At 36.1% G+C, this 12,411-nt stretch overlaps 1 protein-coding gene across 1 annotated transcript; it reads right to left on the bottom strand.

Annotated features, from left to right (window-relative positions):
* Positions 1-2,757: 2,757 nt before the first annotated feature.
* On the bottom strand, positions 2,758-3,279 carry LOC131859367 (uncharacterized). Its single transcript, XM_059213010.1, has one exon. The coding sequence runs from the start codon at positions 3,277-3,279 to the stop codon at positions 2,758-2,760; it is 522 nt and encodes a 173-aa protein (XP_059068993.1).
* Positions 3,280-12,411: the final 9,132 nt, after the last annotated feature.

Genomic DNA, 12,411 nt, shown 5'->3' with positions numbered 1-12,411 from the left:
TCCTAAATGATCTGTTTTAAGCTCAAAAGGCTTCCCTAAAAGGTAATGCCTCCACATTTGCAGTGCATGCACAATAGCTAGTAGTTCTAAATCATGCGAGCATAATTCATCTCATATTGTTTTAGCTTTCGTGATTCATATGCAACCACCTTTCCTTCTTGCATCAATATTGCTCCCACACCTTCACCCGAGGCATCTGTAATTACTACAAAATGTTCGTTGGGATCTGGTATTGTTAATACTGGTGCGGTTGTCAATTTTTGCTTCAGGAGTTGAAATGATTCCTCACATTTCTCAGTCCATTCAAACCTTTTTTCCTTTTTTTGAAGTGAGGTAATTGGTGCCGCTATCCTGGAAAATCCTTCCACATATTTTCTATAATACCTGTAGACACCTAAAATTGTCCAATCTAATTAAATAAATATTTTATTTATTTAATTATCTAAGCTTAATTCTTCTATTAATTAAATAAATCTTTATTTATTTAATTAATTCATTTATCCTCTTCTAGCCTTATTTCTCATTTAAATAAATACCTTTATTTATTTAAATTATCCTTTTCCTAAATTAAATAAATAATTTTATTTATTTAATTGATCCCACTTCTTCTATTAATTAAATAAATCTTTATTTATTTAATTAATTCATTAACCTTTTCTACCTATGACACATGTCATTCATCTCTTAATTCCTACACTACCTACCTCTTTCATTATTTTATTATTTCTTCTACCTACCCTCTAATCATAGCCGACCTCCTTTTACATCTCTCAATCTTATCCCTCCATTTCTTATCGTGTCTTCTATATAAGGAGATGCTTCTCTCATTATCAAACCCTAATGAATGATCCTAAGGAATCATTTTTATGCAATTGACTACACTACGATCCTACTTGCAACCACATTTCGTTCTTTGTTGAGCTCTTGTGCACACATAAAATTTGAGAGAAAATATATCAAGCAAGATCAATGGAGATAGGAAGAATGGAGATCAAAACCCTATTGGACATGTGAAGGTATAATCTTTGTGATTTCATTTGATTTGCATTGTCTTAGGTAATCTTCATATGTTATGGTGGATCTTTGTTGTTGTTAGGCTAGGGTTTTGTGGTTGAATTCATTTAGCTTTTCAATATCGTTATTATTGTATCCATTTTCACCATATACAATATCCAGCAAGTCCCATAAAACTTCAAACTTCTGAAACATTCTGGGGCATTGGCCAATCTACTATTGCTTCTATCTTTGCAGGATCAACTGAAATTCCTTTGGTGGATATGACATGACCTAAGTATTGTACCTTTTCCTAAAAGAAGGCACACTTAGAGAATTTCCCATAAAGTTTAAGATCTCTCAATCGTTGCAAAACTATCCGCGGGTGCTTCTTATGTTCTTCTTCATTCTTAGAATAGATCAATATGTCATCAATGAAGATTAAAACAAAGTCATCCAAGTATTCTCTGAAAATACTATTCATGAGGTTCATGAATGCTGCTGGGGCATTAGCTAAACCAAATGGTACAACTGTGAATTCATAGTGCCCATACCTTGTTCGGAATGCAGTTTTAGGAATATCTTCATCCTTAATCCTTAACTGATGATATCCGGATCGAAGATCGATCTTGGAGAATACAGATGCACCTTTCATTTGACCAAATAATTCATCTATCCTGGGTAGAGGATATCTATTTTTGATGGTTACTTTATTCAACATCCTATAATCAATGCATAACCTCAAAGTACCATCTTTCTTCTTTACAAAGATCACGGGGATACGCTTGGTCTAATAAAACCTTGCCTAAGCAATTCTTGCAATTGAGCCTTAAGCTCATACAGTTCTATCGTTGTCATTCTATATGGAGCCTTAGATTGCGGCTCCATTCTAGGTAAGAGTTCTATAGAAAAATTGAACTCTCTCTTAGGTGGTACCTTGGTAAGATCTTCTGGAAAGACATCTAGAAACTCTACAAGGACAGGATAATATGTAGGACTTTTCTCTACATTATTCAAATCATTAACCATGATGGCAATGATGGAACATCCTTTTCTTTGGGCCTTCTTGAGTTGCATTGCCGAAATGTATCTCAATTCAAGAGGACTTTGAGACCCGAAAATTTCAACGGAATTCCCAAAATCATCCATGCAACTAATGACCTTATCTTCACAGTTCACTATGGATTTATGTTCAGTCAACCAATTAATACCTAAGATCACATCATATGATCCTAGTGGTGCAACATAAAGGTTAACTTGGGTTTGGAAACTAGGAAGTTCTAATTCACTGCAAAATAGACAAGTATCTACCCTCTTTTCTACTCGATTTCCATACTGAACCATCCATGAATTTGAAATATAACTAGGTTTAACAGATATTCTAGAAACTACTTATGGATCAATAAAACATTCAGTAGCTCCCGTATCTATTAAAATAGAAACTATTTGTCCAAAGAGCTTACCCGTAATTTGGATAGGTGCGGCTTGGAAATCAGCTTGACGATTGTCGATAGCAGCGTGAATCTGTTGTTGAGGGGCTCCTTGCTGATATGATCCTCTCTGTGCTGGGGTACGTTGTGGACAATTGGAGGCGTAATGACTCCCTCCACAATTATAACACCCATCCCTAGGACCAGGATGGCCACTTGACCTTCCTCTGTCCATATTCTGTTGAGCATTGGTGTTATAGTTTGCTTTCTTATTTCCATCCTGATTTGCTCTTCCTTTTTCCTGGGTGTGGGGTCCCCTCTTAAGATTTCTTATCTACCGATTGTTTCTATTGCGATTCCTTTGGAAATTTCTATTCCCAAAATTCGGTCGGTTGTTCTCATTCTTTCGGAGGTTCCCCAACAGCTGTAACTTCTGCTCTTGCTTAGTCGCCTTTTCAAATACCTCCACCATAGTTAATGGATTATGGATATCCACCTCCGCTCCTATATGGGCTCTTAAACCCAAAATGAACTTCTGAATGTAGAACCTTTCATCCATCTGGTATTGCAGAACATACTTAAGGAGATTAGTAAATTTCTCCCAGTACTGTGTTACCGACATACTACCTTCAGTAAGGTTTTGAAATTCTGTCATCTTCTTGTCGAAGAATAATTGTGGAAGCCACCTTTTCCTGAAGGATTGTAAAAACAAATCCCAAGTGTTCTCTCTTGGTTGTAGTTTCCTTTCTGACTTTTCATTGTCCCACCAAGTAGCAGCTTCACTAGACAACTGATAAGCAACCCAAACTGCCTTGGTTTTATTTGACATGTTGCGGAGACCAAAATATTTCTCCATTTCAATTACCCATGCCTCTGCACCATCGCTAATTGTTTTTCCATCAAACTTTGGCAGGGCTATCCTTTTCAAATCCTTTGCCAGCTCTTCTTCTATTCTGGCTTGGTTGTCGGGTTGCTCCTCAACCCTTGGGGCTTCCTGTCAGACTTCTCCGACCCTTCAAACCTCTTGTTCGAGATCATTCATCCTTGCACTTTGCTGATTGAGCAGATCAAGAATTTGATCTAACCTTTTGTTCCCATTACTTGACCCGCCCTTGTGGTTCTTGAGGCCATTTCTATTTATTAATTCTGCAACAAGGAGATATTGATAATTCTTAGCGATAAAAGACATATTTGCTATGTTACGTCTTTCATAACTTTTATAATATTCCCTAACTTATAGCCTTATAAAGCAACTAGAGAGTTTAATACTCCTATTGAATAATTAAGAAAAACAATATAAATTTAAAATAAAACAATATCAAATAATTTCATTCTACTTCTGTCCCATTTACTATATAAGTTAGGTTCCAAGTATATATATAGATATCATTAAGGAATACACAATTTTTAACTCAAAATACAATAGAAGACATCTTTATTTGATGATAGAAGATGATACATATTTATTTTATAGTAGAAGGGATTACATCCTTATTCGGTAATAGAAGGAAAGACATTTTATTGAAGTGTCGTAACATGTTACATCACTCATCGAGAGGATTCAGGGGGGTGGATTCTTTTGACTCATTTGGACTTAATGGGGTATATACTTCTGATTCAGTCTCACTTAGAGGGGTATAGCCCTTAGATTCCTCAAAATTGATCACTATTGGCCTGATAGGTGAATATTCCAACTCAGGCTCTTTTTCTTTTTCAGGGATATTCTTCTCAGTATGACATCCGGTAGGGTCCTTTCCTATTACAATACTCTCTTCTGGGACTGGTTTTGCTTCAAAAGGGGCGTCATCCAAAACCGGCTTAACAGGTGATTGAGGATCCTTTTTAACCCTCAGGTAATGGGCATACCCTACTATCGACTTTCAGGCTGTCTGCTTGGTATGAACCATTTCTGTAAAACATAAAGCTATTAATTTCCAGATTTATCTTAGCGAAGTGACTCATATAGGTCCTAGTGTTATAAACTTGGGCTCTGATACCAAAAATGTAAAGACGTCAATCTAGGATCTAACCCTAAACTACTCTTTATTCATAAATAAACTTAAAATTTCAATCTCTAAGCATATTTTATACAAGATATAAACAAACATCGAATATATCATAATAATGCACATGAATAATACAATATCCAATACTAAGAAGTTCTTATTTCCTACTTAGGCTTCCAAATTGCCTTAAGAATATACAAGAAGATGCATCCGTCGATCTTTAGTCTGAGTCGCTTCCTTCTGTCTTTTGAATGCAGACGAGAACAAGAATCAGACGCTTTTCCCGCCCAACCTTGAAGCTTACGCTTCCTTGGAATTCTTGGTCAATCAAGAATACCCAACCCTGCACGAATTGGTTTAACCAAAGAATTCGAAAGCAAGAGGGAATCTGGTGCATGCCTAGATAATATATGCATTTTCATTTTTCCTACTTCATTCTAAGAAACAAGCATTCGCTATCATACTAGGATGTGGTAGAGAGTATAAATAAGGAATTTCCATCTTTTTCTACGGATAATTCAAACAATAACTCGGCCGAGTATATGCCATGCACAACAAAATAATAGCTGGAAAAAGCAACTATTCTCCCTAAAACATCCACATTCGACACTCGTCCCGAAAGGTAAATTTTCTAACTCAAGCTTAATCCCTAGCTTGATTCCCTCAAACACAAATTCTATTGAGAATAGAATCTTTCTTTTAAAACAAAAATAGAGATATCATTTTTTTTTTGCTTCTAATCATTACTTGTCTAATATATCTATTGAAGACAATTTTTCATATTTTGGAAAATGATAAACTTTTATAAGCAATAATCTTAAAATCAATTTTTTGACTAAAATAAAGTACATACAGAAGAAGGTGTTAAACATGTATGAAATTAATCTCATATATAACCTAAAGTAAGCAAACACATTCTTAAAATAGAATTAGAACTAATTATTTTTATGCAAAATACGATATTAAAAACATCTTTTCTCTAAATTCTTTTCTTCTATTCCACAATGGTTTACAAAGCATTTCAAATACGATATTAATAATTGATACCCATTTGGACGTACATGTCTATTATCTAAACTTCCATTTCTACACATTTTATACCAAATTTAACAAATAAAATAAAACATAAACAAAGGATTCTAACCTCTTGGAAACTTAGAGTGGATTGTAAGCTTTTGACCTTGTCGTTCTTCGTCAAATGGTTCCACACCTTGATCGCAAGTCTCTTTTTCTCTCCAACTATTCTTGTCTCTATCCAACTATCTCTCTATCGCTCAATCTCTACGATATTATCCAACTATCTCTCTATCCAACTATTCTTCCTCTATATCAAACTATTCTTCCTCTATATCAAACTATTCAAACTATTCTCCCTCTATATCAAACTATTCTTCCTCTATATCAACTATTCTAACCCTCCCTTCAAGAAATTATCGCTCTTCTAATCTCGTGTGAGAAAGAATGACAAAATGTGTGTGTTTATACGTCTATTTATTCTAATCTTGGGCTATGTTTGCTGCTATCCTTTGGGTCTTATTTACTGTTCCACTATTTCTATTGTCATGTGGTTGTAACTATAATCTCCACGCAGTTCTATAAATTAAATACCAACCTCATTTTGTGGCAAGCTCGAGTCTTTTATTGTTAAAAACTTGCAACGGTTTCAGTTGGAGCTTTGATTGCTGCCTGAGTCGATGCTTAACATGGATCATGGAGGCGTTTATATTAATTGCCAACTTCTCAGCTTATCCATCGTGGATCAGGTTTGCATGCCAAGTTTAAATCAATTTAAGTTCTTTTTATATGTGTCGATCAAGGTAGATATCGTGGCTTATGTGTTTTACACGTTATTAATGTTTTAATAGGAGTAGTGGTAGTCGGTGGTATTTCCCTTAGACTACGCCTACCTTAAACAACTTACCTTTAATTTGCCTCCCACCGTATTTGACCTGCGTTAAAGGTTTTGACAGTGGCTACCGTGGGTGAAGGAAATCTGCTAACAAACTGACCAAAGCGGCTCTTCCTTTGGCTTCAAACGATCGACTACCTTTTCAATCTGCCACCTTTATTAACATGTTTAATAAAGTAGTATATAATATTATATTTGTAATGTGGTTTTTTTTTTGTTTTATAATTTATTTATAAATGACTTTTCATTAATATTAAACATTAAACTTTATTTCTAATAAATTTTTTGATAAACCTTTTCTTTGATAAAATATATATATCGGATTTTCATTACATAATTTAATTTCATAAATACATATACAATATTTACAAATACATGATCAAATTATTATTAGAATTCACACACACACACACACACACACACACACACACACACATAATGCGTATATATTTTTAATCTCAAATGATTACGTATATGTATAGACAAAATTCTTGACGAAGTCAAATTCACGATAATTGGATATTGATATATGTATATGATTGAATAAATTTCTCATATATATATTATACTATTATTCAATTTACAAAATTAAACTCGTAAGTACAATTTTCATACATTTATACATATCTAAAATGAACATTTAAAACTAGGGTCAATATTCATTTTTGAATCGTTTATACATTTTATCTCTTTTAACAATAAGGCATAATATTTCACAGTCACTCACACAACTTAGATTTAATTCAAACACTACTCACATCATGCAATTAATGTGCATGTATAAACATTTAAATCAATCTACTTCTTATTCCAAATTCATCATTCAATTTGAACAAATACTCAATAAGGTCATTTAAATCATCCATATTTTCAAGATGCAAATTATAAATCCTAATGTGGTGTGTGAGAGATTCCCTTTTCCGTCGAAGTCGTTCAGTTAAAAGCAATTCTACCTGATTCATGTTCTCACCTTCGACCTCCTTCACCTCATCCTGCATTACTTGCACTCAAAAATTTATCAGTATTGACAAACCCAAAAGAGTATTAAATGTCGAATTTCATATCAATTGCAGGAGTAAAATGCATACTATATTTCCTCATACTAGATTATGAATGATCTAATCTATTTTAAATTTCAAAATCACATTACATCTTTAAATTGCACAATATTAAATAAAATGATTCGTGACACAGTATCACACTCTGTGGTAACCTGCGTGATCTGTGCATGGGCATCCTGCAAACCCTGTTGTGTTGTTTCCCTCTCACCCGAGCGGTATCCCACCCTAGTGACACTATCACCACCTGTCTTTGCAACTGTCTCACCTATGCCTGAGCCTGTGTAAGCTGAGCTTGTACTCTATGCAACAAGGATTGTAATGTTGCTATCTGTGTTTGTTGTAGATGTAGAGGCACTCTAATTTGTACCCCCTATGGATGAGACGACTGTAGATCCTAAATATCAACTTGTCGAGGGGCGGGAGGGGGCATATCAATCCTCCTCCATCAAGAAAGTGGTTGTACATCCTTCTCCTCCTCCTCCTCAACCACTATCCCCGCCAATCCCATCAACCCTACTCCTCCACCAACCTGCTTAGACTCGGTCTCCTCATCAGAAGAATCATCAGTCTCCTCCTCGGGTCCATCATCGCCTGACCCCTCCTCGGCTTCCACTGCAACAATATCCTCAGCCTACACCGATCCTCCTCATCCCAACTGCTGCCTCCATCCTCCTCCTCTCCCCCTCTCTCCCCGTCCACCACCCCTCCCATCTCCTCCCCCATCACCACCTTCTCCCCGGCCATGCCCAATCGCACCACCCCTCCCCCCTCTCCCCCATCCCCTCCTACCACCTCGACAACCTCCACCTCCACCCTGATCATCATCATCATCATCGACCTTCTCCAGTGTAGGAATCCAATCTCCTGGCCTTTCAGTTGTGTGAACATGTGTGTAAGAAAATACTGCGTATACTCTGCAGTCATCCCAGCATCAGCTACATCCTCCAACATGCTCCATACACAAAATGGCAAGGAGTAGAACTTGGCCCGGGCTATAGAAAAATCCAATGTAGGTCCCCAATTTGTCCTCTCCTTATGTACCCTAGCATACATAGTCATCCCCTGCGGCAGAGGTTGCACGCAACCAAACTGTCGATAAACCCGAGGCAAAATAAACCGCTCTACCACATAAGGGGTACGACCCAAAAGGAATCTTCTCAAAAAAAAATATGGCACCTTAAAACCATCCTTAGGCTAAGGCTCACACAGTTGATATGGCCTCCACACTACTGAATCCATGTCATCCAAAGCCTGCATCCAATACGCTAACTTCTCGAGCATTGACTAGGAACCGACTTGGCTATACATCATCACAAAAGGTGCCCCTACTAGTCTTAACCTCTTTCCAAGTGGACGGGTCACGACTATGTGCTCCCATGTCCAAATCTGCAAAAGAGTGTACTTGGAGGCTAGACTGGTTGCATCATCATAGGCCACCTAATGGAGCTCATGATATAAGTGAGAAAGAAAACATATCCCCCACGCATTTCATGTGCGTGACTGCACCATCTGTCGTAGAATTCGGCCCCATCCAACTGATAACCCATGTGACCTCCTGTCTTGAATTAGGAAGCTACCAATCAAACCTTCTAATACTGATGGGAGTGGGGCATAGTTGTCTACCATGTCCTGCCATGCCACTGAGTAACCTGCAATATGTGGATCGACAAACACCTCCTATAGAGCGTTTGTCCCACCAACCTCCTCCACATCATTAACGACAAGCTCTCCTGTAATTGGAATCCAAAGAATGCGATAGACGTCCTCAGGCATCACTGTGATCTCATTCGTCGGTAAATGGAAGGTGTTATGCTCATTGTGCCATCGTGCCATCTCTTGCTAGCGCGGTGAGTAGACCCTTATTCTTCCGATACGACGACATGTGCAACAAATGAATGAGACCGCAAGCCTCTATAACTGCCAAATCATCAGCAGTCAATCGATCTATCATCATAAAAGTCTTCGGGTATTTGTCCCGAAGCATGAGAACCCCTCGATGGACCTATATCAACACATGGGTATCATCCTATCAGTTACATCTATTCTAAACAATCAAACAATCAACAAATCAAGTGACGACAATCACGACATTAATGAAGGCCTATCTAATCATCCAATCAATCAATTAAGCGTCATATCGAGAATCAATCAACAACTTCATTTTAGGACTCATATCGAAAATCAAGTACCATATCAACGACCAATTTCTATATCAAAGATCAATCTCGGAAACCAATCAATCACGTTTCACTCAATCAAGACTCATATCACAGATCAATAAATCAATCAAACCGGTCCCATATCAACAATCAAATCAGTCCTATATTGAAAATGTTCCATATCGAACAACAACAAACCCATAGCGAACAAGAGACTCATATCAACATCAAAATCCATATCATAAATTGACCCATATCGACCTTGAACCATATCAACTTTGACCGACTTGATCCATACCAAAATTTAAACCATATCGATGACAGACCCATATCAAACCGACTCATATCGACAAGACAACATCAATAATCAATTAACAAAAAAAATCAATACAATCGAATCAACTGACACATCGACACGGGGTAGAAACTCATAACGAACTTAAAAATCCAAATTGCATATGTCAAAATTTTCTTAAAATTAAAAAAATTACCCACAGTGTTAAATGCGCTAAAACAGTAATTAAATGCGTTGTTTCAAATGCATTGTTTAATTAATCATATGCACAACAAAATTCATCATATGTGCTAAAAAATCACTTATATGCGCTACATTGTTTTTCAAATGCGCAAAAATCTTACTCGTATGTGTTAAAAACTAAATCAAATGCGCTATCTAAAAATTCATACGCGCGACGATATTTATTAAATGCGCAAAAAGAAAAATCATATGCGCAAAAAGAAACCAAAAATTAAAAAGGCGGAAAAATACCTAACCCTAGCGCGAAAAATTCAAAAAACTTGCAAAATCGCCTAAAAACTAAGCTAAAAATTCACAAAGAAGGTTAGAAAATCAAATCATAGGTGGGTCGTACTCCGGTGTCCTTTGGAATTGACGAAATCGCTCAAATTAATGACGATGGTAGGGGGTGCCATCTCTCCTCTCTCCTCCAAGCTCCAATTCTCCAAAGACAAATGTGCAAATGAGTTGGAAATGGGCCCTTGGAGGCTTATATAGCCCGTGCTGATGCAGGCGACTGTGATGCCTCGGTGGACGTGTGGGGCATGTACGTACTATCCCCACATTGTCCTAACACCATTTTTAGATATCCTTTTTAATAAAATCTATTAGACGATAATATTCAAAAAATAAAAATTAAATAAAAAAAACTCAAAATTCTAAAAAAATTCAAAATTTTCAAAAATCCAAAAAAATCAAAGAATTTCAAAAATCAATAATTTCAAATATCACAAAAATCTGAAAATCATCGTACTTCGCGCTGCTCCCTCGAAAAACGCATTTTTTTTCTTCTCAATTTATCGCTCGAGGGGGCATATCATCATTATCATATCGATATTTCCATATCGGCTTCATATCGAATCGACATCATCATCAGCCTTATATCGACCGATCAGTTTCATATCAAAATCAATTTTCATATCCAGGGAATCCAGTTGACGACTTTGGCAACAACAACATATTGAAAAAATTTGACGACAAATTGAGTGTTTTTATTTGAATCAACATGTGGTCACACGTCAACTAAAAGAGGGGCAAAATGTAGACACCTAAAAGTTGCACAACAAATTAAGTGAATTTTATTCATTTAATTATCCCTAATTCTTCCAATTAATTAAATTAAGATTTAATTAATATCCCTACTTCTAATTAGCCTATTAATCAAATTAAAGATTTGATTAATATTTCCCTTCTTCTATCTAAGTCATTTAATTAAATTCACATTTAATTAAATACCCCCTCTCTAGCCATTTTAATTAAATTCACATTTAATTAAAAAATCTCCATTTATCCCCTTTCCCTTTTTAATTAAATCCACATTTAATTAAAACCCCCTTTGCAAATAAATAAATCAAAATTTATTTATAAATCCCCCCCACTTGCAAAAATTCAAAATTCACATTTAAATAAATCAATATTCATTTAAATCTATCAAATGCAAGTTGCAACCAACAATTGAAATAAATCAATTTTATTTTAATTAAATCCTATTTTCCCTCACCCACTTCCAAAATCCTACATCTCCCACTTGCCTCCTAATTATCCTTCTAGAAACCTCCTACTCCAATCCTAATCATGTCTAATCTCCTAATCACATCCTTTCCCTAAATTTGAGGAGGTCACTTCTCAAATTTGGAAGAAAGTCTTCTAAATGCATTAAAGGCTTCATTTCTTCAACAAGTTAACTTGTTGAGTTCCCCAAATTTGGAAGGACTCTTACAAATTTGTCCCCCAAAGTCCTATTAACCATTAATGGTTAATTCAACCTCCCCTCATAGTTAGAGACTTTCTCTCTAACTTAACCCTCATCTAACCCAAGGGTCTCATCAAGCATTCAAGGCTTTGACCCTAGTTATCCTATTAACCCTTGCACAAGAGTTTACCCCTTGGGTAAAGGCTTTATCCATTGGTTGTTCACTAACCCAACCATAACCTTACCTCCTAAGGTAACCACCATGTCTCCTCGAGCATTTTATGCCTCTTACATATCCTCTCAAGCCCTCTCAAGGTGACATTTGTCAACTTGGGATTGGATTGAATCCCTCACATGGATTGACAATTTTCAATCCTGGCCCTTGTTGAGATTGCTCAATCTCAACCATCCATTTCTCTATTTTTCCTATAAATAGAGCTTGTTCCTTCTTCAAATCATCAATCTCTTTGTGCATCTAAATTATAGTCATTTTGCAGGTTAAGGAGCTCATTCAAGTCATCTTCAAGCATTAGCATTAGCATTATAGCATTTAGCATTTGCATCATGTTTTAGGACATCATCTAGTTTAAATGCATATAATTTCATAGCTTAATTAACTCATCTAGTATCATTTAATATTTAA

Source organism: Cryptomeria japonica, chromosome 10 (assembly GCF_030272615.1).
Source record: "Cryptomeria japonica chromosome 10, Sugi_1.0, whole genome shotgun sequence".
Classification (NCBI taxonomy): domain Eukaryota; kingdom Viridiplantae; phylum Streptophyta; class Pinopsida; order Cupressales; family Cupressaceae; genus Cryptomeria; species Cryptomeria japonica.
Note: the sequence above shows the minus strand (reverse complement) of the source record. Positions and strands in the feature narration are given on the sequence as shown.